At 36.6% G+C, this 27,790-nt stretch overlaps 2 protein-coding genes across 2 annotated transcripts in view; both read left to right on the forward strand.

Moving 5' to 3' along the window:
* LOC311291359 (uncharacterized protein) overlaps positions 1 to 27,790 on the forward strand; it is a 796,365-nt gene that overhangs the window by 693,610 nt on the left and 74,965 nt on the right. The window lies entirely within an intron of this gene.
* LOC311291424 (uncharacterized protein) lies at positions 626 to 27,716 on the forward strand (the record flags this gene model as incomplete). The annotated part of the gene is made up of 6 exons (XM_084410459.1): positions 626 to 743; positions 5,674 to 5,727; positions 25,052 to 25,240; positions 25,566 to 25,573; positions 26,300 to 26,528; positions 26,727 to 27,716. 6 exons carry the CDS (start codon positions 626 to 628, stop codon positions 27,524 to 27,526), a joined length of 1,398 nt encoding a protein of 465 aa, XP_084266585.1. The 3' UTR covers positions 27,527 to 27,716.

The following is a 27,790-nucleotide window of genomic DNA, read 5'->3' on the forward strand; positions in this document are numbered from 1 at the left end:
ATTATTTCTTAGCATGTACGGTGCTTAGAGTCTGTAACAAGATCAAGATCGTAAAATAGACTTTGTTGCAAGCAGAGAATCAGGACCAAATACATATTGTTCACAAGTTTTATTAACTAAATCACAAACATAACTAAACTAAACAAACATACATACATACATGCATAGGTAAAATAGTGAGTGATAGATTGGAACCGGAAGCAGGAAGTGGAACTATGGAAAAGATCCATTTAACTATGAAAAGAACCATCAGCTTATCATTTTCAGAGCACCTCATTAAATTGATACAACTTGCATGGTCTGTGCAGTGGACACAATTCTTGAAGCGGTTGAAAATTGAAGTCGTTGATGGGTCCGTGAGTGTCAAATGTCACTGTACAAGTTGCAATCGTTTTCTTCTCCGCTGGATGGAGAAGATATGATGAACTTGCATGGTTAGTTCGACTCTGTTCTCATGGCTGGAGGGCAGATTTTTGGCCTGAAGGCTCTGGGCCGGAGAGAGCACGCAGGGCAAATGAATGGAGTTGTGATGGACTTCTTCTGCATTGAGTGAAGACGTTGAACTCCTGAGGTTGTCCTTGATGCTGTTGTGGTTGAGAGAGTCCTCTCTCTCCTGAATGAGCACATGGCTGGTTGTGAGTCGAAGCCTGCTGCCCTGGGGCCTGCTGAGGCCACGTTGGACAGCACGGACCCTGAACGTACCGAGAAGGCCAAGAGAGTTGATCGTTGCCAATTCAGTGATGGTAAGGTTGTAGTTTTCTTCTGAGTTGGATTGAAGAAAATACAGTCTGACTCCTTTGGGAGAGTGAAAGCATAGCAGGCGGTGGTCACAGCCTGCCGGGGCCTTTGGGCCCCACAGACATCAACCCGAAGAAGCAGCATTAGAGAGCCAGAAGAAGAGAGAAAATGGTCACTGTGAATTTGTCTCTAATAAAGCCTGAGAAAGGCCCCACCTCTCCGGGTTTGCTTGACCAATGAGAAGGGTGGAATTTCCAAGCGGGAAAATTCCTCTGTGGTTGATTTATGAATCTTTGTTCTAAGTGTGCTCATTTGCATGTGCAGCTGGATTGGTTTCTGATGACGAAACTAATCAAGATTCTTGCAATACTAATATGTTGCACGGCTATCTGCATTTCATGTACACAATCATTACGATCTTCAAAGCACCAATTTATAGAGACCAAACATGGTATAGGTGAGGTTACATTGACCGTTGGTTCTATAATAAAATACATAGTATCAAAGAGATAGTAGTATCAAAAGATAATAGTATTAAAAGACACAACACAAGACAGTAAATCATTCACAAAATGTTCTGGGATGCATGTTCATTTCATGTTAATCAGTTCATCGATCAATGAATGCAGGAAAGTCTATTCTAATGTATGTAGGTCTTGTGGCAGGGGCCCTGTTCACATTGCTAAGAGTCATAAAACCAACTTATCTGATCATGGTCATGGTAACTAAGACCTTCTTGCCCTGTTTGGGGGGATGGGGCCACAGATCCCAGAGTGAGTTTTAAATATCATTTGTTAAACTATAACAAATACTTGTGTCTGACTTGTCTCAGTCATTACAAAGTGATCAAGAAAAAATTTAATTCAATTTCTTTGTTCAATAACATATTTGTTTGTTAGAAATATTAAACATTTATAAAAATGTGTTTTCCTACCTGGAAGATCCCTAGAAGATTGTCTTTGAAATTCTTGTGGTTCCTGTGAGTCGGAACGTCTGAGTCTAATGTCTCATATTGAAGCCTGTAATCAAATTAGTAAAATAAAATACTAACTGATATATTACAGGAAGAGAAATAAGCATTAGCTGTTAATACGCTGACAAATATTTAATCTAAACATGTTTCATGATTGGTATTCACTGACACAACTTTTAAACAAAGTCAACGTGTGACAAAAAATTTGTAACACAAAATACCTTTTATTAGATGATGGTGTTTTCTCTCTGAAGTCTGGTCCTCTTCCAGCTTTAGACCGATCACTCTTCAGAGACACAGAGCTGGACACATGTGAGCCTGATCTTACACTGATGACACAAAGAACAGAGAGAAAATACTTTACTACAAGAGATACTACAGTCTCATTTGAAAAGGTTTAATGTTTAATGGCGTCTACTCTCTATTAAGTCTATGGTTGTCCCTATTCTCTTAATGAATAATGGGTGTGTTTTGGGATTTACGTGCGCTAAACCAATCAGAGTCTCATCTCCCATTCCCTTCAGATTCGCCATTTACATGACGGAATTTGATAGCGGAAAGACTGAACGCGTCTCCAAAGCGCAAACGGAACAGTTTGGAACAAAAGTGCGCAAGCAGACCATCTACGGGACAAGCCGGATTCCACCATATATTTTTGTACACAATAATAATCTTTTACATTGTAATCCTTTTATTTTAAATATTTGGCATGTATGTGTGCTGCTGTGCGTCCCCGTGTGTTTAACAAAGCAGAGTGTACGCGTGTTGTAGACCCGCCTATAGGCGCACATTACTAACGTCCTCATTAAATAACAAAAAAAATATTGCGCCATTGACCAACTGAAATCTGGTCTAAAGTCAATGGCGCAATATTTTTTTTGTTATTTAATGAGCACGTTAGTAAACCGCAGTCTATTTCTGTTGCCTCAAAATAGCAACGCGTCAACAATGCGCCTGAACACACCTTGTTTTCAGACCAGCACGCCCATGGGCGCACAAATGGGCGCAAATGCATTTGCTATTTAACCCTCAGACGGTCTTCGTTTCGGAGTCACATCCTGGGCCTTCCCGGTCAGAAGTGACCGGAGGCCTAAAAATGAAACTTCCTCCATCCCAGTAAAACCAATGCAATTTATTTTTGTTCTATAATATTTATTCTTTTTAATTTAGTATTTTGAGATCATTTTATTGAATTTATTAATATTTATGCAATATTTATGGTCTATTTTTGCCATTGAAAATAATTTAAAAATTTATATAAATATATGTATTTAAAAAAAAAAAATTATACAGTATTTTAGTTTAATATAGAGTCTAGGCCTTCAAAAAAAAAATGTTTGAAGCAGATTAGCACCATCTGGTGAGAGTATGGAGAGAAAGCGTAGGAGCATGGTGTAACCACTAGATGGCATCTACAGTTCTCTATGGAGAGGCATGTGAATTCCCCAGCTGTTTATGGACACATTTACTCTTTTTTTTGTACAGAATTTGTAACAAAAAATGCAATTCATTCAATTATAACACTTTTTGTAAAATAATATTAATTCTTTTAATTTTTTTAATTAAAAAAAAAAATAATAATAATTTCCCATTCATTTTCTATGGGGGTCATTTTTGACCGAAGACCACAAGTGTGACTATTTTTTTTACGACCACTTAGCATGCTCGAATCATGACCTCAATTTTTTTGTGCGTGCACATACCTAATGCCATACAAGTCACCAAGTTTCGGAACATTCCAATGAAGCTGTGATTTTTAAAAATTCAAAACAGATTTTTTGTAATCAAAATTTGTTGGTGTTTATGTGTATAAAAGTGTGTGTGTATGTGTGTGTGTGTGGGTGGGTGTGTCTTTTTTGTACTCTTGATGTTGTAGAGTGTCACCCCTTTACAGCGGTGTACTTTTTTTTAGGATTGAGGCCGATTTGTAGATTGTACACACAAAAATTCGGAGAATTTATTTATTTTTGTCAATTTCCCATTCATTTCCTATGGGTCGGTCATTTTTGACCGAAGACCAAAATCGTCACTATTTTTTTTACGACCACTTAGCATGCTCGGATCATGACCTCAATTTTTTTTTTGTATTCACATACCTAATGCCATAAAAGTCACCAAGTTTCATAACATTCCGATGAAGCTGTGATTTTTAGAAATTCAAAACAGAAAATGTATCGGTCAGAAATGACCAAGGACCGTCTGAGGGTTAAACAACGTGGCACAGGATGTGAAAAAGATAACTGCGTCAGACTGAAACTAGCAAAAAACACTTGCATCACGCTTGACGCTGCATTGCACCGGGTGTAAGATAGGGCCCTTATAGTTAACAATCATTTTATTTTACTGGCTCACATTAGTTTAACAATTTCTTTAATATACATGAGTGAGAATAAATATGTTGAGAATATAAAAGATACTTGACCATAATTTAAGAGAACATATCAAGTTTTAATTTATTGACAGAAAAGAGAGCAGAAATGTCTGTGCGACACAGTTTTGTTAGCATAATTTAAATTAAGTTTACAGTTGTTTTCTAATGTCTATCAATAATTTTATGATCTAACAACTAAAGTCATTTATTTGGATTAACTCAGCGTCTAGAAGGTTATTAACAAATTATTAACTGTGATATTTTCTATAGAGCAAACAGGGCTTTATAGACAATGTCAGTGTTAATTTAAGAAGTTCAAAATTGAAGTTGTGCAAAGCATTTGCAAATATAAAACAATGCTTAAAGTTTTGTTATTGACAGGGAAACACAAAGTCCAGTCGAGTTTAAACTGATGAAAACAGACGCAGTCTTACCTGTGTTTCTCTGAGAGACTCATCTGAGAGAGAGAGTCCTTTCCTCTTTCCTCTGACATACTGCAGCTAAACTGACACTGAAAACTGATCAGCACTGCTTTCTGAAAACACTCAATCCTTCAGCATCACCTGGAAATGACACCATTTTACACAGATGAAGAACATCTTATTTAAGACAATAATGAAGAATGCTGAGTTATCATCAACAACAGCAAAAACAATGTATAAAATAAAGTGAGTCACAGACAAATATATTGCCATGTAAAATAACCGAATGGTCTTAATAATTTCAGATTGTTTAATGAGTTTAACTGACTCTAAATATGAATTCATTGGGGAACAGAAATATACACTGTGCTTGGAAAACTGAACCCAATTTGTTATATTATCTGTTACAGTATAATATCATTTTACAATCATATTTACCCAATCTTTATTAATTGTTGAATCGTTTGTCATTGAATCATTACTTCAAGTTCACAATGGTTGTTGATTTCATTACTTTCAAATTATCCTAAAATAACTGATTACGTAAAAGTAACCAGAATTATAATAGACATACTGTTTAACTACTAATCATAACTGCTATATTAACTGAAATATCAGTTTAATAAAATCAGATTGTTGTTCATTGACGTTAGGCTTCATCTGTCTGTCTACTGTAAATGTCTGCTTCAAAAATACTTTCGATTTCACATCACAAAAACAACAGCCTAAAATGTAAGAGGAAATGGGAGAAAACTTTCAAAAACATATTTGTGTCCAATAACTTTTTACCTCCAATAACCCCAAACCTTTTTGTGTTTTTACTTCAAAAGATTGTAATTTCTGGCAGATTCTTCGTCTGTTCGGAGTAGCAGAAGAACAGCCTTCTGTAACTTCACATTTAAATCACGCTTGATATACAATATGTATTAAATGTATTAAATGTATTAAACTTACTTGCAGTCTTGTCCACTAAGAAGAGAATTTATCAGTATTTTAAACTCAGTAACGCTTGTTGTCAGTCCGCGCGCGTCGTTCTCAGAATCTCTTCCTGGTCTCGATGGATTGTGGATTAAACACATAAATGGCCGCGAGTGTTATTAGTGAGAAACAGGTTTAGGTGTCAACAGGTGTTGTTACTTTCGTTTTCCTCTTCTTCGTGTGTTTTACAGGAGGGTTTGGAACAGCTGAACAGTTGCACACCGACACCTACTGCACTGGAGCGGGTAATATGCTCTAAATACTGTTTAAAACCTCTTAAATAGACATTTCAACAGTGCATCTGTTATATTCCCTGTTTCTGGACTATTACCTAAGACTATTATCTAAGGAAATACATTTTTTACTAAAGTGTGTTTTTTGTTATATTTTTTCTGGATTCTATGTTTAATGTTTTAAAACAAATGTATCATCAAATATGCTGTTTTTTATTATTATTATTATTATTATTAAAACTAATCAGTCAGTTTCAGTGTGTATTTGACAGTTTTTGTTGAAACGTGTTGAAAGTAGTTCAGATGAAACAGGGAAAAGCTCTTGAAGAGCAGCTCTGGAGATGAAGATCATGTGGATTGTCCTCATACAGTGAGACTGCAGATGCTGGTTTGTGTGTGTGTGTGTGTGTGTGTGTGTGTGTGCGTGCGTGCGTGCGTGTGTATACAACCACCCCTGTGACAACCTTGTTAAAGCTAAAATAATTAGGGCCTGATACATGAAATTGTGCCTAACCGTATTAAATGCCTTATAGATAAATCTGGATCTAATGTCATACACAAAAGAAAATAAATAATAATGAGAATCGCTAAAATTATTGACTATATTTTGAGACAAAGATCTCGTTAATGTTTTTCAGTTTTGTTTTTAATAACGGTAGAATCAGCTGTTTTAGTTTGTGTTCGTTGTCAAACTGAAAAATTATTTTCAGTTATTAATTATTATTGTATTTTATTGAGAAAATATTTTAGTTTGTCTTGTAAAAATTGTTTTATTAGATCAGATAGCATTTTAATCTGTCACATGGTCATGTTACAATGTACCACACTTATGGGGCATGTTGTCACATTTCACTTCCATTCTTTCGGGCTATAAATCTACTTTCTTACTTTCTTTTTTCTTTTTCTTTCTTTCTTTCTTTCTCTTTCTTTCTTTCTTTCTTTCTTTCTTTCTTTCTTTCTTTCTTTCTTCTTTTCTTTCTATCTATCTTTTTTCTTTATTTCTTTCTATCTATCTATATTTTTTTCTTTCTTTCTTTTTTCTATCTATCTATGTATCTATGTATCTATCTATCTATCTATCTATCTATCTATCTATCTATCTATCTATCTAAGTCGATATAGCAAGATGACATGTTTTGTTACTCTGTTATCCTTTTTATTTACACTCGTGTCGTCTTTGACAGGTGTCTATTTCTTTGACATGTTTTGTTTTTTCTTTACAGGTAACACCTCAAGACATTTTTTATGTAGAGGTTTACAGCATAATTATTTGCAAAAAGTAGATAAAATAAAATATACACTCTTTCTAAATGCCTCTTTTTCATTTTTTTTACAGTATTAAAATGACAGTTTCTCTTGAATTCAATGTCCCATACAGTGTGCACACCTCATCTGAAACCATTTTACTGCAGCATTTTGGAGATATATCATTTTACTACTTCAGAGGCCTATAAAGTCCCCATTTCTAATAAGTAGAAAAAAGTAAATGCCAATTCTCATAAGGGACGTCCCATACAGTGTGTACACCTCATATCAAACCATTTTACTGCAGCATTTTGGAGATATATGCCATTATTCTACTTTAAACACCTATAAAAACTTAATTTAGAATAAGTAGAAAAAAGTAATGGTCAGTTCTCATAGGGGACGTCCCATACAGTGTGTATACCTCATATCTAACCATTTTACAGCAGCATTTTAGAGATATGTCACATTATTTGATTTCAAAGGCCTATAAAGACCTCATTTCTGATAAGTAAAAAAAAGTAATGGTCAGTTTCTATAGGGGACGTCCCATACAGCACACCTCATATCAAACCATTTTACTGTAGCATTTTGGAGATATGTCACATTAATCGACTCAAGAGGTGTATGAATACCTCATTTCTAATAAGTAGAAAAATTAATGATCTGGGCTGAGTTTCCCGATAACGTTGTCTCTTAGCGCGCTACGAAGACTCTTAAGGTATCATTTAACTGAAGGTATACCATTTTTAGTCGTGTTCCCCGAACTATGCCTTAGGAAGCTGCCTAAGATATTCCTTCTTACGTGCGATGTTACCCGGTGCTGTCCGCCACGGATGGTGCTGAATTGGTTGATATCGATGGCTCGAGAATCAATTATTCTCTCTTGCAGGGGCTGTTTATGTGAGAAAGCGGTGTTCTTTATATAAAAAAAAAAAAACAGTTTAGAAATAGTTGAAATTGCATTTACTAGCTCATGGGATATTATAAAAAATAATCCAAACTATAATAGCCTATAATAGCCTAGCCTACATATTTTTAAATTCTATCATATATTGCTGCCATAATAACAATTTAAATTTTTTATGTGCTTTCTTCTCTTTCCCATTTTGGTTCGCTGAGGTGGAGCTGCGATGAAATATTGTTCTTGTAAACACTTTCAAGCATTTCAGTAATAAAAGTGTAGGCCTACATCTCGGTGCTCGGCAGTGATCAAAAAGGATTTAAACTGTGAATTTTGAATCTCTTCTTGTAAACTCAGAGATGTGGATTCAGACGGCAATTAAATCACCACACGACCTGTTTGTCAAAAAAACAGTAGGTAGGCTACTAATTTGGCCATGCAGGGATTTTTACGCGGGTGGGTGAGAAAAAACACTGATATTATGGATTCGGACGGCACTAAAATAACCGACTTACCCCTGTAAATGTTTAAAATACCGTACGAGCCCAAGATAAACAATATTAGCGTCCGAATAGGACTTAACTGACAGTAGCTATGCTTTCACTGGCCTTTAAAAGCGCTCTTTAATTAAAATAAATTTATAAAATTGTATTATATATAATAATATAATTAAAATTCTAGCCACAATAACCATTTCAAATGTTTACATGCTTTCATCCTTTCTGAATTTTGAATCTCTTCTTGTAAACTCAGAGATGTGGATTCAGACAGCAATTAAATTACCACACGACCTGTTTGTCAAAAAACAGTAGGTACTAATTTGGCCAGGGATTTTTACGCGGGTTGGATGAGAAAAAAACACTGACATCATGGCACTGAAATCACCAACTTGCCACTGTAAATGTTTCAAATACCATACAAGCCCATGAGAAACAATTAGCGTCCAAATAGGACTTAACTGACAGTAGCTATCAGTGGCGGTTCTACATTGAATTACACCCTGGGCGAGACCCCCTTCGATCATTAGCCATTCAGACAATTCAGAAAAACAAAAATGTGCAGGAAATATAGAGGCCTGTATTTATAATATTATGAATGAAATGTGCGTTATTTGAAAGAAAGTAGAGGTGTCACTTACTTAGATAACTATATGGATCCCCCGTTCCCCCCTCTTGTCCGTTCCATTTGGAAGAGACCCAGAGGTGAACTGTCATCCGCGCCCACGCCTCCGCGCCCCCTCCCCTTTCCCCTTCTCAAACAAACAGCTTCTGTGCACGGCATCTTCTCAGCAAGCAGGGGCACCTGCAGCTGCAGGGGGCGCAAATTTGGCAATTCCCCACACAGTGAAATGATAGATAATGGAAAACCGCCTCGCGGCGCAAATGTATTATTTTTATTTTTTTCTGCTCGTGCCGGCGGCGCCCCCCCAAAAATGCCGCCCCGGGCGATTGCCCGGCTCGCCCGTGCCAAAAACCGCTACTGGTAGCTATGCTTTCACTGGCCTTTAAAAGCGCTCTGCGGACGGCGCCGTCTTTTAGAACAACTATTCGCTGTATCGCTGCCATAGTTTGAGCAAACTCCCCACCACAATCATTCCCTTTTAAATAGACTATTACGCCTTTAATGATTTGCCAGCTGATGTACCTTTGGATAATATAATTAAAAATTTAACAACAATCAGTGTAATGACAATTTTATTCTTTGCATGAAAACACTTGAATTAGACTAATTGAACACTGTCTGGGTGTATTAAAACTTTAGAATTATATTCGTATATAGACGGTCACCAGTGATAAGGTAAAGCTAGTAGCGGTCCAGGGCTGGGTTTCCCGAAACCTTCTTAACGCTACGTCGTTCTTAAGTTACACCTTAAGCTGTACCTTATCATTAATACGTATTTCCCGAAACGTTCTTAGTTAAGTATACCTTCTGTAAGTCATACTTTCGGAAGGTTGGTCTTTCACTGTTGCAGGTCTATATGAATATAATTCTGAAGTGTTAATACACCCAGACAGTGTTCAGTTAGGCTAATTCAAGTGTTTTCATGCAAAGAATAAAATTGTCATTACACTGATTGTTAATAGAATTTTAATTATATTATTCTATATAATAAAATTTTATACATTTATTTTAATTAAAGAGCGCTTTTAAATGCCAGTGAAAGCATAGGCTACTGTCAGTTAAGTCCTATTCGGACGCTAATATTGTTTCTCATGGGCTCGTACAGTAAGTCGGTTATTTTGGTTATTTTAGTGCCGTCCGAATCCATAATATCAGTGTTTTTTCTCACCCAACCCGCGTAAAAATCCCTGGCCAAATTAGTACCTACTGTTTTTTGACAAACAGGTCGTGTGGTAATTTAATTGCCGTCTGAATCCACATCTCCGAGTTTACAAGAAGAGATTCAAAATCCACTGTTTAAATCCTTTTTGATCACTATCGAGCACCGTACGTGACGTACACTTTTATTACTAAAATGCTGTAAAGTATTTACAAGAACAATATTTCATCACAGCTCCATCTCAGCGAACAAAAATAGGAAAGAGAAGAAATTACATAAATAATTGAAATGGTTATTATGGCAGCAATATATGATACCATTTTAAAATATGTAGGCAAGGCTATTATAGGCTATTATAGTTTGGGTTATTTTTTATAATATCCCATGAGTCCTAATAAATGCAATTTCAACTATTTCTGAAGTGCTTCTTTTATAAAGAACACCGCTTTCTCACATAAACAGCCCCTGCACGAGAGAATAATTGATTCTCGAGCCATCGATATCAACCAATTCAGCACCATCGCCTTGGACAGCGCCGGGTAACGTCGCACGTATAAGGTATATCTTAAGCAGCTTCCTAAGGCATAGTTCGGGGAACACGCCTAGAAATGGTATACCTTCAGTTAAGTTATACCTTAAAGCCCATGTTGCAGGTTAGAGTACCCAGTAAGCCAATGTATAGAAAAATAATGTAGGAACTAGATTTAAATATAAACATATACTTATAAAACGCTATTTAGGCTTCTGGAGTCGTTTTTGTGATAAATTTTTACTTCCGCATTTGAAAATCGCTTAAACCGCCGAACCTGAAGTGACGTAACATGAGGTAGAGCGGTCAAAGAAAATCAACTAGCGAATAGGAAAGCAATGGATCGCAATGACAGCTCGGAAAGCTGGGGGAATTGTAGCCTAAATGTTTACTCGTATGATATATATATAAATCATATATAATTGATATATCTGATGATATCATATAATTATGAGCCTGATATGAAGCCAAGTGAGCAGGACAGGCCAGGGTTAGACAGAACAACGGTGAGTTGTGGTGTGAGGAGAACAGGGCGAGAGAACAGTGTTAGCTTATAGATGTATTCACGTTAGCCGACGATATAACACTATGCTCCGATCACAATACTGTACAGATTATTATCATCATGTATCAGGCAATAGCAAAGCTAGTACTTAGACCCTTACCCTTACCATGTGTTGTGTGTGTCAGCCATTAGGAGACAGTTTCCAGAGGAAGAGGGACTTTATAAAGGCTTTGAATTGACCCATTTGGTGACGATGAATAAAAAAATGATCACAATCACAACTGTCTTACTGTATAAAAACTTTATATGTAGAAACAGCCAACACAAACATTAAAGTCGGTTTGTAGGCTACAGATTGAAAATGAATTATAGAACATAATATATTATATTTATAATAATAATAATAATAGTGCTGCAGACTAATAACAAACACATAAATGCATTACATTACAAGTTTATGTAGGATATGTTAATGAATTAAATTAAGACACATTTTGTAAAACAGATGTACAATAAGTGATCTCTGACGGATCCGTGAGCGTCATGTTTCCCGCTGGCGGCCGAACCATGCTGACGGCGGACCGTCACCGGGCGACCCGATGAAGGAGCTGGGACAGTGTGCACATATCGCCGGGATTATAATCATCCGGTCTATAGTGAACGCTACACACTACCGCGTTTTTCAAAGCAGAAGCAGTGAAGTCCCGTCTCTTACCCGGCACAAAACGCACACTGGCACGGAAGATTGCACCGTCCTTTTTCTTATTCGGAAACCTGTGGACTCGATGTCCTGACAGGCCATAATTCACAATCATTTACCACGACGATGATTAATTGAAATACAATATGCACAGAAAACACACTGAATCATGACCGCTCCAACTGAATACCAACCTATCTCTGCACTGAGCGCGAACGCAGAGCCAAACGACTACCTCATGTGACGTCATATGATGCGATGGTGGAAAAAAGCGCTTTTTCAACACGGTCAAGGAAACGGTCACGTTTTCTATTAAATTTGTGCCCTTATGTCTTGCAAAACAATTTTTAATCCTGCATTTACTTTTCATATGGTATTTTCATACAAGGTTATATTAATAAAAAAAAAATAAAAAAAAAACTGCAACATGGGCTTTAAGAGTCTTCGTAGCGCGCTAAGAGACAACGTTATCGGGAAACTCAGCCCAGACCAACCTTCCAAACATATGACTCACAGAAGGTAAACTTAACTAAGAACGTTTCGGGAAACACGTATTATCGATAAGGTACAGCTTAAGGTGTAACTTAAGAACCACGTAGTATTAAGAAGGTTTCGGGAAACCCACCCCAGGTTTAATACAGGACATCCCATACAGCATGCACACCTCATATAAAACTATTTTACTGTAGCGTTTTGGAGATGTGTCACATTAATCGACTTAAGAGGTGTATAAAGACCTCATTTCTAATAAGTAGAAAACATTAATGGTCAGTTTCTATAGAGGACGTCCCATACAGTATGCCTCATATGAATCAGTTTTATCATCCGACCCTAACAGAACTGACAGTTCTCAGGTCTAATGTTGCTGCATAGTGTATATGCAAATCCAATTGCAAGCAAACCACAGTTGCTGCCATTGGTTTGCTGCTGAACAGTAGGAAACATGACCATAAATTGGTCTTCCTTTGGCCTTAACATCCATGATAAGGTCTGTTCAGTATTGGTGTCTAAAATTGTTGAGAGGCTGTCATAAATGCAAACCTCATTTTTATCAGCAAAGAGGTTGCTTGTGTCACCCAGTGATTTCCCCCTGTGTGTAAAATTTGAACAAATGGCCTGGTCAGAGTACCTACAATCCCTCCTCTTTGTAAAACACTAAACAAAAGAGATGACTGAAATCCATCAATGTCATGGTACTCCCTTGCAAGAAGGTGAGACACAAAATTGATCTCATCACTGCTGCGCCGATGTTGGGGGTGCAGAATGGAGGTAATGGCACTGCCTTTGGGGGCTTGCTGCGTTCTGTAAAGTCTACATGGAGGCAGTTTTCAGTGGGGTTCTTCCCATGCCAGCGTGGACCAAGGTTCATATTGCTTCGCATTTTTAGGTGATGTTGATATTGCAAAGGGCCAACATCCCGAGGCAGAGGATTATTTTTTGTTAATGTCAATTTAAAAGGAATAAATAAATATAAGACATATTGTCACAAGTTCACAACTCGAATTGTAATCAAACAATAACATTTAGTTAATTACACCAGAAGGTGTAACACTGCATCATACTTGGTGTCACAGCCTGAAAATACACCATAGACATAACCATTATGTCCAGAGCACAGTATTTTGACATTTATAATCTGTCACAATATCTTGTGTTTGGTTGCTAGAAGGTAATCTTTTTCTTTTAGAAATTGAAGCAGTTTTACTTTCTTTTCATTATTAGGAGTTACATAATATCAACACATTTTATAATGTGTAAAATATATTATCAAGTATGATGAATTTATAACACCAATAAAGAAAATATTGGGTTCTGTCATTTGATACACCTACAGTCATAACATTGTGACAGAAATTACAATAATTAAAAGCAAACTGACATCTAGCACGTGAATTAACAGATCTCTATTACTGCAGCTGAAAATTTTTAAATTTCATAAATAGAATATAAATGAATTAATATCTTTCTTTTGTCTTTTGTGTCAGCAGATTGGATCAGTATATCTACTGTTGTTTCCTTCAGTGATGTGGCACATGCTTCCACTGCCATCTAAACAAGGCACACACACAAACATAGACATATTCGGGTCTTCACCTATGGATACAGTTTTTAAAGTCTGCTTTCATTTCATCTCTGTAAAAACTCAGCATTATCACACTTTGAAAAAAAAAGGATAGATTAGATTTCCTAAAGCTTGTTATATAAATTGTGATGCTAAAGGACAAGAATTGGTTTTCAATGGACTACAACACTGACCCAGAGTTCTCCTTCCAGATTTTTCTATAGGGTTGTTGTTAGTAGTTCATCTGCCGGGGTCAGCACATGGCCTGCATTTAAATAACAGCACTCATGCGATCTAATGTATTAGCATTAGGATTTTTTTTCTCTCACTTTACTCCGTTCAAAATCTGTGTGATGTAATCTTTTGCATATAAACACCACTAACATTTTGAACAATCTTGCTTATAGGCTGTGTAATGTTTTTAAGGTATGAATAAGTAATTAATTAATGTATGCAATGATATATGCATGTGCAGTCCAATCATTTTATATCATGTACTGTAGTTCATAATTGTTAAGTGTCAATACTGTATTCATACCTTTTCACCTTTATTTTCATCAGACTGGGTGTCTGTATGTAAATTTTCTTCCATCATTGACGTGTCACATCCTTCCACTGCAGTCTAAACAAGTCATACAACATACATTTTAATGACGTAATGATATTACTGACAGTCTCTCTCTCTCTCTCTCTCTCTCTCTCTCTCTCTCTCTCTCTGTGGTTAATATAGAAATTTAGATGTACAAATCTTAATACAGTATACAGTATATACATTAAGTCCTTTTGCATTGCAGTACAAATTACTACAACTACTCACTACAGGTGCTCATTTGTTGCTGCCTGTAGTAAATTTGTACAACGGACAAAGGGTAACTGCTAGTACTGGAACTAATCATTTGGATGAACACATTCAAAGCACTCAAGTCACTGGCATGAATCAAAATTCATTCATTCTTGGTCAGAACTGTGGTCTACATTAAAAATAAAAACAGTAAATTATGTATTTCATGAGAATTGTTGTTGTGTGGTTTGGACTGTATCATACTAAGTTATAGAATATATTAACATCATCCTATACCTTTTTGGCTTTCTTGAAGGGGAAGACCTCTAGTAGTGGCGATACATAAATGCCTTTCTTGGACCGCCTTCTTTGTTTCCAACGCTCAACATCTACCCTATGTGTCTACATTTACAAATATGTTTGTATGTTTTACAAATAGTTGAAGTTAGTCATAAATTAAATATTTTGGAGACAAATTATTACTATTAATAATAATAATTATTATTATTATTATTATTAAAAATCCTTCAGCAGGGCATTATGGGATGTTTGATAAAAATGGACGAAATTATCCAGCCGTGTGAAGCGACGTCTTTGAAAGCGCGCACGTTTCAGGTCCCACTGGCTTTTCTCCATAATGCCTTGTTTTGTTGTCATTGGTGTAATTCTAAAAACAAAATGTACAAAACATACATTGCTGTTTTGAAAATGGTCAAAGAGGTATTAAGATCAGATGCATTGTACAAACAATGAAGCACAGACCTGTGTGTCCAACTGACTACATCGTTCAAATTTCTCTGAGAGATTTTGGTATGCAGGATGTGCTGTTGCTTATGTCTAGCTGTGTTTCTTTTCCGCCTCCCACTGGACATTTAAGGTACTGCACTATGTTTATATAGTTTACTTTCGATTTCTCTCAGTGAACGCAGTCAAGAATAACGGGCACGCAGTTTCTATCGGCTATTGATTCCATCGTTTAAACCTTGGAAATATATGTCTGTAAGTGCAATATTTTGCACTAAATAGTGATTTAAAGTGTTTAAGAATTATTAGATCGAGATTATTGCTATAATTTTGTTATAAGCACACTTGATTTGTGTTATTGGTAACGTACCAACATGCTACTTTCTCTTCTGTTTGTACATAATCTCATTTGAATATAATTTCTCTGTGTTTATTACTTAAAATTATGTAAAGGAACTATGTTCAAAATCAAATCGTAATGTTAAGCTGGATATGTTTGTAAATGTGAACATAATGTTCATACATATTTTTCTTCTTGTTTGTAGTTTTACAGAAAAAAATATTGAGAAGCGAATCACCAGTAAAGTCACTAAAGTTATGAAGACTGCTTTCTGGAGTTCTTTTTCAAGTTGTATGCTATCTGTTAAGCCTTTTCTTAAGCTACGCAATTGGTCAGAACAGAATACAGGACCTCTTCCATGGCGGCCCAAATCTCCTGAAATACATCGAATTGGTTTAAATACTTGTATTTTCAGCCTATCATTTTTTTATTATTTTTTAGGATTATTTAAATGAAAAAAATAGATACACTTTATTTTAAGTTGTGTTTGTTACACTGTAATTATACATTTAATGACTGAGTAATATTAAGTAACTACATGTGCTTATTATAGGATTAGGGTTTGGTATGGTTTAAGGTTAGTTGCATTCATTCATTTATTCATTCATTCATTCATGCAAATTGTTAAATATTTGTTCTGATATGTCTTTGTTAGTGTGGCATGAGCCTCGACACAAGTGATTCAGTGCAAGTGTTGCTCACTGCAGACCCAGATGGTTCAAATAGGTTGATCTTGATCCCTGGACATTAAGCTCCAACCATTGGCTCTGCAGTGAGCAGACTCCCATTCATTGCTAAGTGTCCCATATGTAAGCTGTAAAAATGACAAATAAACAACTTGACATGGTACTTATTGAAACATAAATCATAGTACACTCATAGTGCAGACCAGAGAGGGGCTTGAGGCAAGAAGTACTTCACCAGACTGGGCATGAATGTGGCAGAATGGTATTCATTTGGCTCCCCCTCATCGTGTACAGGTGCCTCTGCAATGATGTGTTCAAAGTGCTTCTGAAAAGGCTTGGGTCCCATGTCGAGCTGACAACTGATCACAATTATCCCATGTTAAAAGTTGATATGTTTATTTTTAAATATCACTATCTTCTCTTATGTTGAGTAGCTCTTTGAAATCAATAATTATGTTTTTATTTATAATATTTTCATAATTAGTAATTACTATTGTCTCCATTTGTGCTGATAGTTCCACAGAAATAAACGAAATTCACCTTTAACAAAAAAGAATATTCACACTATAAAAACACACTATAAAAAAACCCTCCTCTATGTCCTCATCTGTAATGTCATATCTCCAGAAATGTCTATGTTCAACATCTTGCTCTGGAGATTATCGCCACTCTGGGGGCTTGAAAAGACCACTGCCATGCTAATTAGGATGTCTTCCATCTCTAGCAATGTAGCTGCAGATGTCAACAGGCCAAAAACATGCATGGACAGCCGGTAGTTTTGGGGGGAACTGCAAAAAAAAGAAATTTTAGCATATACATGTTCAGAAATACTTTTTCAAGTATTGTATTGTACAGATGTTTAATAAGTTAAGATCTAATAAGTACAGAGTATATGGTGTGTGATCTATTGCTTATGAAATTTAAGGACATTAGCAGGTGTATTAGTGCACACTTAATGTTTCTTACAGAAGACTTTGGCATTCTTCATTACATGGCTCAAGCAACGGTGCAGAATTGGCAAATTCAATTCCTCATCCCTCAACTTTCCAGCGATTACTTTGTAGTACATTTGGAGCAGCTGGCCCAGAGATGCTTTGCAGAAAGTAAGGGAAACAGCCTGAAGTAGAACGAGGGACCCATCACACATGATCATTACTGGTCTCCTCTGTGAAGTTTTTCCAAACAGTCGATAGTAGTCTATAGGTCACAGAAGAGGTGGTGTGGTCACAAGTTACACACGTTGCCACAGGAACTGGAGAAGCACCCTTAATTGGATGTCTTACAAACAGCTCATAGATGTAAAATGGAGCTGATTTTCCCTTTTTTTTTTTTTTGGTATGATGCTTCCCGTGGCATCAATGTACACAACATCTGTTTTACATCGCTGGTGGAACAGGTATTGAACTTTGTGACCACAGCATCACTCCTCGAGGATGCAGGAGCACCTTCTGGAGAATTTTTCCAGAATCGATTCTCTCCTCCACCATCTTCTCAAGACTCAGAACTTCATTAGGATGCCGGTGAGTTTTTTTTCCTGCTGTTCCATGCTATATTTTTCAGCACGGCAGGTTTAGGGGCATTATCTCTACATCCTGACTCGAACACCATGCTGTCGATTTTTTTCAAGACTTTGTACATGTAGAGCCCTTGGGAGTATGGACTCTAACTGCTTGACAAAATGATGTCTTTCATCAGCTCGCACAGTTCTTCCAGGCTGTGGCACACTTCATCTGCCTGAAATGTGACTGCTGCTTTTAGGGTACTCTCATCTGTTACAGTGACCTCAACACAGACAGGACAGTCTGCAAATGTGCAGTACCCCAGACAGTGGAAAAGAGCTCCCCTTCGTTTGGACCCCTTGATCTTGACATGGTGTCTTCTGAAGGCAATACTACAGTAGGGATGCACTGACTGTATGCCTTTGGCAATAACATTTGTCCATTGAAGATCTCTGAATTGATATTGAGTTTGTTTTTTTCTTAGGTCACTCCAGGTTTGGCTATTAATAAAAAAAAAACATGGATGTCTTGGCAGTTTGTTGTCTAAAAAAGAGACCAGCATCAGCATTACCGTTGTCCGACGTAGTGTCACTGTGTTTGCCAGTGTCCTGTGAAGGCAAAAACAACACACGTGTGTGTGTGTGTGTGTGTGTGATTCAGGATGATAAAAACAACAACAACAACAACAACAACAGAAAAAGACCAAAATGGACAACAAAGATTAACATCTATTGTAAAATCATTTCACTTAAAAATAGTGCCTCTAAACATTTAATGGTATGTGTTTATATACTTTAATGCTACATTTTCTCAAAACAATAAAATTAATCAGTCCATTAATTTTTGAAAATGGCCTCCTAGACATATATTTTTTTGTTTGTTCTATGGGTATATTTTGAATATGCAATCCAAATTTGATATGCAGTCATTATGTATAAATATTTTGAAAAGCATCTCAGCATCTCAGAGACTTTTACACCATTGGGGTAAAAACTTCCAAAACCCTTCTTTGAGGGAGAAATAACTTCAAAATATCTCCCACATTAGTCAAATCAATTTTGGATGGCTGGATCGGTCTGTCCACAGATGGCTTCTAGATAATACAATGTACAAATAACCAATATAATGATGACAAAATAAATATCAGATATGAAAATAATCACAACAATATGGAAAACCTTTTCAACAGCATGGTCAAATCCTGCCAAACCTTCTGTGATGGTGAAACGCAAACAAAATAATCTCTTTCTTCATTACTCAAATCACAGTCAGATATCTGGATAGAACTCAACAAATATGACTTCTACGTAATACAATATACAAATAACAGATGATAAATTAAAAACAGAAATATCAGATACAAAAGTAATCACAGTAATATAAGCAACACGTTAATTGGTTTTCCACAGTATGGTAAAATCATGACAGAGTATTGACCTTGCGAGATGGTGCACCAGTCACTGGACTGTCTCTGTCGGCATTGATGTCTTGTGTAATCGGTGAAGGTTCCTGGACATTCAAAATACAACAGAGGGGCAAACAAATCTTCTACAGGCAAGTTATTACATAAATACAATTGAAAAACGTAAAAGAGTACACAATCAACTTGTCCAGGGCACAGAGCATTTACAATTGATTTACATGACTAAAACCAAACCTTCTGGGATGGTGAAATACAAACGAAATCATCTCTTTCTTCCTTTCTCAGATCACTTTCAGAGCAGACAGAGCTGTCTAGTGAAGTTTCCTTGAATATTGAGAAAGTAGAGGAACAAAAAATAAATAAGAAAATTATGAAATATCCTAACACTCGTGCTGGACTGTAATTTGTTAATTTCCAGCACATACTTTTTTCATTTCCAAACAGTGCAAGTGTAATGCATTTATTTTTTATTTTATTTTTTTATAATATAATCTAACGTTTTATATTTTCTCAAGTAATAGTTTCTTGTTTCAATATGTGCTGAAGGCATATTAGGGGTATTTAATCTTTCAAATTTCCAAGGACCCCCAAATGTGATCATCCTAGTGTGAGGGACCCCATCCTAAAAACCTTAAAAATACAAGTTTTAAAGACATATATCTCTTATAAATATCAAATTTATACACAGAAAAGTTCATATTGAAAATGTACAATTACTTGATACTACTTTTTATTACTTTAATTATATTCTACTAACTATAGTAAGGTGCTGTTAAATGTATTACTTATTTATTGAGTTATAATGTGCAACCTAATGTTTCTTTATTTATATTATTCAAAAGACATATTTAATTTGTTTTGTTTTTTCAATTTAAATGTACTTTATTTTAAGCTAATTTTAATTTGACATTGTCATTATATAAAGAATGAAAATGGTTATCCACATTAAAAGGGTATGTGATGTGCATGTTGTTTTCTTTTATTGCCTGCAAGTTTGCAAGACATGCATTTTTAAGTCGAATCCTGTTGGTCGGGGTATTTGCAAGTCTTTGCAAAGATTACTCCACGTAAGTATGAATCTTACAAAGAAATAGAATAAATGAATACATTATAATTTAATAACATTTAGAAAACTATCAACATATGATGTTTTTCACATCCATTGTAATAGAACTGATATATTAAAATAACATTGTCAAAAACAAAAGATGATAACTCTTTATGGAACAGTTTATTTTATAATATAGTAAACAACTGGCCTATTTTTAAAATACAGTATTTGTGAAGAGACAAATACAATTTGATAACAGTTGGTTAAATAATTTAATCAATAATTTAATGAATGGTTCAGACAAATACACACAATTGCATCATTTGTTGGAAGATGTTATGAGTTTGATATTTAGTACAATAACGCTTTGGAATTCATGTATTTTAAAATGTAACTTTACAATAAATGTTCCAAAGTCTCTCAGTAAAGTTTGTGGCCACTGTGTTTGAAAATATAAAATGTAGGCTTACCTTTCCAAATGTTGAAAAGAAATATACTATAAATATCAATATTCAATGTTTATTCTTATTAGCATTTGTTTATTATAAATGTAATGTTTATGAACATAAACTAAACATGATAGATCAAAATTGTATTTTATTAATATGCCATCTATGAAACAACTAAAATTGCAGTTATTCATAGGTCTATTGAAAGTAGCAATTCAATTAATAAATGTATTAATAATTATTAATTATATTAATTCATCAAAAGTAGTTAATGATTTTAAATAATTAATAGTATCATTTACAAGTAGCCTAATGTGTACGTCATAAAAGCACACCTGACGATAATGTTTCTACAATTGCTCCATTTCTCTACGCATGAGCTCACAATCTGTCACGTTTTGGGTTTGTTTATGTCTTGTTTCCATGTCTATCATGTGATTCCCTGTCATGTGATCCTGCCATGTCTTGTCATTGGTTAATTGTCTGATCATTGTTCACAGGTGTCCCTTGTCTTGTCATTAGTCTGTGTATTTAGCCCTCTTGTTTGCCATGTGTCTGTGTCAAGTATTGTTTCCTGCTGTGTAAGTTTATGCTCATGCTTTGGTTTTTGTTTTCATGCCACGCCATGTTTTTGTTTCATGTTTTGTTTTAGTTATAATAAACTGCACTTGGGTTCTCATCTCTCAACTTGCCTCCAGTGGATCTTATTACACAATCACTCGTTTCATTTCATTGAGTCCTCATGTGGCGATCTATTGCGCAATGATAAACTTGTAATTATTAAACAATGCCACTCATTTTTATGTTATTTACAATTTATGAATTAAAAATATAAATCGATACAAATTTAAATGTATTATTATTACTACTATTGTTCTTGTTTCAAGACTAAAACTACAGGATGAAATGTTCATCTCAGTCTGTGAATTTAACACCCGTTCCCAGGCGCTGTCTCTTCAGCTCCTCACTTTAAAACTGCCCGCGCTTATGACTGAAGAAGTAAATCACCTCAGAATTATAAATTAGACAAATCTACTGACAATATAATAATATCAATTTCTGAATATGTAACTCAAATAAACCATATTAGCTATATGGAATAAACAAGTTTATTAAGTAGGGTAATTTAAACAAGTTGAACTGTTATCTGTTACATTTCTTTCTGACCCATATTCACTTTTTACCAGTAGTTGAGCAAAGCACGCATTAATCAGTCATTGTTAATCATAAATGAATACCCATGCCCAAATATAGCTATTTATGCATCTATTCAAATTATTGCACATAATTAGCCTAGAACATTATTACTTTCTTTTGCAACTCATGGTGGTGGTAATGCATACGTATCGAGAATAAAAACGATATGCCAAATGTACATAAAATATTATATATATATATAAAGTAATATCCGTGGTTGCTGTGATTTTGTTTTAAATTCAAAAGATAACTTAATTTACCCGCACGTTCCCAGGCGTTGTCCCAACAGCACCTCACTGAAAAATTTCCCGTGATTATGACTGAATAAGTAGCCAACATCAGAACTGCACAATAGACATATCAATCGATTTCAAAACACATTTGTAAATGAAATGCGTGTGTACATACAATAATAGTATGCATTTCAGAATATGTAAATCGAATAAACAATATTAGCTAAATGGACTAAACCAGTTTATTAAGGAACTGAAAAAAAGTTGCAGTTTCCCCTCAACTGTTCTGTCACATTATTTCTGATCCATAGTCACTTTTTAGGGTAATAAAGTAATGCACGCATTAATCAGTCATTGTTAATCATAAATGCCCAAATGTATTTACACATGTCTTCAAATTATTGCACAGAATTAACACTTACCCTTTTCTGCGGCAACTCATGATGGTGCTAATGCAGAAGTATCAAAAATGAAATATAATATAGCTCAGGGTTTCTCAAACTCGGTCCTGGAGGGCCACTGTCCTGCACAGTTTAGCTCCAACCCTGATCAAACACACTAGCTGTGAGTTTCTAGTGATCCTTAAGACATTGATTAGCTTGATCAGGTGTGTTTGATCAGTGTTGGAGCTAAACTGTGCAGGACAGTGGCCCTCCAGGACCGAGTTATAGCTAATGTATGTCACTAAATAAATAAATAAATAAATAAATAAATAAATAAATAAAATAAAAAGTATATCCGTGATTGTTGTGATTTTGTTTTAATTTTAAAACATAACTTAAAAAAAAAAGGATATAAATAAAATAGATCAAGTTAAGATTTAGATTTTAAAAAAATGATAATAAATTGTTGAAGTACATCCAGTAGTGTCTGCTGAGCATTGGTCATGCTGTAACAAATTAATGTAGGCTATAGTTATTTGGTAAAATTATGTCTTTATAAAGTTTAGTTATACGTGTAAGTGCTTTATAAGTTTAAAGGGCCACAAATGGCAATTTTATCATATGACTTTATATTAAACAGATAATGTTAATACAAAAAATGCAGCTTTAGTGAAATGATAAAAGACCATGAATTCTAGGTGAATGTGCTGATTTAGCATTTAGCTGATTTGATGCACTGCTGTCACTTCAAATAATGTGTCACAACCACCAGCTGGAGTGAACTCCTCCCGTCTCCTTTGTTTTCTGATCACAAACTTAATTTCCCATAACCCATTGCGTGGACTCAATAGGCTTGATTACTTCCAGTTGTGTGTCATTGCCCTGTTTTTCACTCAGTCTTTGCAAAGTCTTGTTAGTGTCGCATTACATTTCTAAGTGTTATTCTGGTGTTCTGTGCCATGGTTTTTGATCTTATTTCAAGTGTTTCAACTGTGTTTTCTGCCTTATTGTTTTTTGTATTATCTGACCTGTGTTTTGACCATTTGACTGTGTTTAGATTACGATACTGGATTACCTTACAGTATTTCACAATTGCTGAAACACTCTTTCTCTGAACCCAATGCTCAGTGGCCTAAACCCATTTGTCGAATCAGTCACTCTGTAGGCAAAACCTTAAACAAGTTCAGGTAGTTAAGACACTGTTTGCAAATCTCATCCACTCTTTTTGCAAAACTCTAAACACGTTCTCACTCACTAAAACACATTTTGCACTGTGTTGCAAAATGGTAAATACATGTGGCAAAAGTTAAACACAACTACAACACAGCTGTCATCGTTTACACACAACAACTCAAAATTGTTCACACTTGTTTCTAATGATGTGATCAAATCAGTTGTCTAGAATATAAGCCAGTTCAGAGTACACAGGGGGCCCAGGTACGTTGAATTTTGATTCCAACAATGGATGGAAACAATGTGAGAGGCAGAGGAGGAAGAGTTCGTGTAAGAGGTGGTGGATGAGGAGGAAGAGTACAAGGACAACGAAGAGCAAGACCAAGAATAGTAATTTTAGATCAAATTTGGGCAACTGTGATAGACCATGTTCTTGTTCATGGAATGACAATGAGGGAAGCAGGACAAAGAGTACAACCTAATTTGAGCAGATTCTCTGTGGCCACCATAATCAGGACATTCAGAGAAGAGAACAGGTAAATGTATTGTTTTTCTAATTTGTGCGACTGAAAGTTTACTGTATACATTTGATACAGTACATCAGTTTGTCAGGGGACTGGGTAAAAAAGAAAAAAAGATTTACAATACATTTTTACGTATGAATGTGATGTCCATTACTATTGTTACACTGTAAAACTTTTCACTGTAAATTTACAGTAAAATACTGGCAGCTGGGTTGCCAGCCACATACTGTATTTTTACAGCACTAGTACAGTAAACAGCATTTACAGTACTCCACTGTAATTACCAAATTCAGTATATACCACATACTTTTACAACAATAAATTGTATTTTTACAGGGAATACTGCTTTTATTATTACATAATTAAAATATTATACTTTAAGGTTTCATAAGAGTAGTCACACTAGGAAAAAGAAAACAACATTTTCTGGGTTTTAAAACATTTATTTTGGTTAAAAGCAAAGATCAGAAAATTGCCTTCTGTGAACATGTTGGCTGATTTTTTTTAAACATAAAAGTACTGTTTCTAACAATTACAAATACTCTGCGCTCTCTTCTCTATGCAACAACAACTCATTTGAATATCATGCTATTACACTTACAACTCCCATTAAGATCCATATTGTAGTCATTTATCGTCCCCCTGGTCAGCTGGGAAACTTTGTAGATGAGCTGGATGTGCTGCTGTCCACTTTCCCTGAGGACTGCACCCCACTTCTAGTCTTTGGTGACTTCAACATCCATCTCGAAAAGCCGCATGCAACAGACTTCACCTCTCTCCTAGCCTCCTTCGATCTCAAACGACACATCACCACAGGTACTCACAAATCAGGCAACCAACTGGACCTGGTTTACACACGCAATTGCATCACAGACAACATCCTGGTGAGACCTCTCCATGTTTCAGATCATTTCCTCATTACTTTCAGTCTACATCTCTCTACCCCTTCACCACCAACACCCCCACCAGTCACTTTCAGGCGAAACCTGCGCTCACTTTCTCCCTCCCATCTTTCCTCTGCCGTGTCATCTTCTCTTCCCCCGCCCTCACAATTCTCATCTCTGGATGTGAACACAGCAACGGACACCTTATGCTCCACTCTAACCTCTTCTCTAGACATTATCTGCCCTCTCTCCTCCAGGCCAGCACGTGCTACTCCCCCTAACCCCTGGTTATCTGAGGTTCTTCGGGAACACCGGACTGAACTTAGGGCAGCGGAGAGGAAATGGCACAAATCAAAAGACGCATCTGACCTGAGTATGTATCAATCTCTCCTCTCTTCCTTTTCTGTGGATGTTCATGCTGCAAAATCTTCATACTTCCACAACAAGATCAACAGCTCCTCCAACACACGTTCACTCTTCAAGACATTCAACTCTCTCCTCTGCCCACCTCCACCACCACCCGCCTCCTCCTTAACTGCTGATGATTTTGCGAACTTCTTCACCAACAAAACAATATCTATCAGCAGTCAGTTTTCAGCTCCACACACACAGGAACCCAGACTGACCGCTTCCACAGCCAATATCCCGCTGTTCTCCTTCTCCTCGCTAACCGAGGAAGAAGTATCTACACTTCTCCTCTCCAGTCATCCTACCACCTGCCCTCTAGACCCCATCCCCTCACACCTTCTACAAGCCATCTCTCCGACACTTCTACCATCACTCACACACATAATCAACTCATCCCTCCATACTGGCACCTTCCCTACAGCATTCAAGCAGGCTCGGGTCACTCCACTGCTTAAAAAAACCAACACTAAACACATCATCTGTAGAGAATTACAGACCTATCTCTCTCCTACCATTCATTGCGAAGACACTTGAAAGAGCTGTTTTCAACCAAATAACATCCTTTTTGTCTCTAAACAACCAGCTGGATGTCAACCAATCTGGCTTCAAGAAAGGGCATTCAACAGAAACTGCATTACTGTCAGTCACAGAAGCCCTACGGATCGCTAAAGCTGCTTCCAAGTCCTCAGTCCTCATTCTCCTGGATCTGTCTGCTGCCTTCGACACTGTGAATCATCAGATCCTTATGTCCAGCCTCTCATCACTGGGCATCACAGGAACTTCACTCCACTGGTTTGAGTCCTATCTCACAGGTAGGTCCTTCAAGGTCGCATGGAGAGGTGAGGTATCCAGAGCACATCAACTGACCACAGGGGTTCCCCAGGGGTCAGTTCTTGGTCCCCTCCTCTTCTCCATCTACACTACATCACTGGGACACATCATACAGGCACATGGTTTCTCCTACCACTGCTATGCTGATGACACACAGCTCTTCCTCTCGTTTCAACCAGATGATCCCACAGTAGCTGCACGGGTCTCAAGCTGTCTGGCGGACATCTCCACATGGATGAAGGAACATCACCTGCAGCTCAACCTGGCAAAGACTGAGCTTCTCGTCCTCCCTGCCAATCCGTCTATACAACACGACTTCACCATCCAGCTAGAGTCATCATCAATCACCCCATCAAGGTCGGTCAGAAATCTCGGAGTAACGCTTGATGACCAGCTGTCCTTCACAGATCACATTTCAAAGACAGCTCGATCATGCAGGTTTGCACTGCACAACATCAGGAAGATCAGGCCTTTCCTAACTGAGCATGCAACACAACTTCTCGTCCAGGCCCTGGTCATCTCTAGGCTTGACTACTGTAATGCTCTTTTGGCCGGACTTCCAGCATGTGCAACAAAACCTCTACAGATGATCCAAAATGCTGCAGCTCGTCTTGTCTTCAACGAGCCCAAGAGGGCCCACGTCACTCCTCTGTTCATCTCTCTGCACTGGCTACCTCTCGCTGCTCGCATCAAATTCAAGGCATTGACGCTTGCTTACAGATCTATCACAGGCTCAGCTCCCTACTATTTTCACTCACTCCTACGAGTCTACATCCCTACCAGACGCCTACGATCGATCAACGAGCGACGTCTCGTGGTTCCATCACAGAGAGCCACAAAATCACTTTCCAGAACATTCTCATTCACAGCTCCATGCTGGTGGAACGCTCTCCCCGGCCTCATCCGGAATGCAGAATCACTGGCAACATTAAAAAAACAGCTGAAAACCCATCTCTTCCGTGAGCACTTAACCTCATAAAAAAAAAAAAAAAATTCCCTTCGAAACATCACTTATCAGGCTTATGCTACTCTGAATAATGCCTGAACTTTGTATTCTGAGCACTTCTTGCGTTGTTGTTGTTTTTGCCTCTTCATGATGACTCGCTTAATTTAGTCCTAATTTGTAAGTCGCTTTGGATAAAAGCGTCTGCTAAATGACTAAATGTAAATGTAAATGTAAATGTAATTCAATTTTAACACTTAACAACAAACAGGTAACACTTAGCGCTTAATTAAAGGGATA

The sequence above is a fragment of the Rutilus rutilus genome, assembly GCF_951802725.1.
Source record: "Rutilus rutilus genome assembly, chromosome: 6".
NCBI lineage: Eukaryota > Metazoa > Chordata > Actinopteri > Cypriniformes > Leuciscidae > Rutilus > Rutilus rutilus.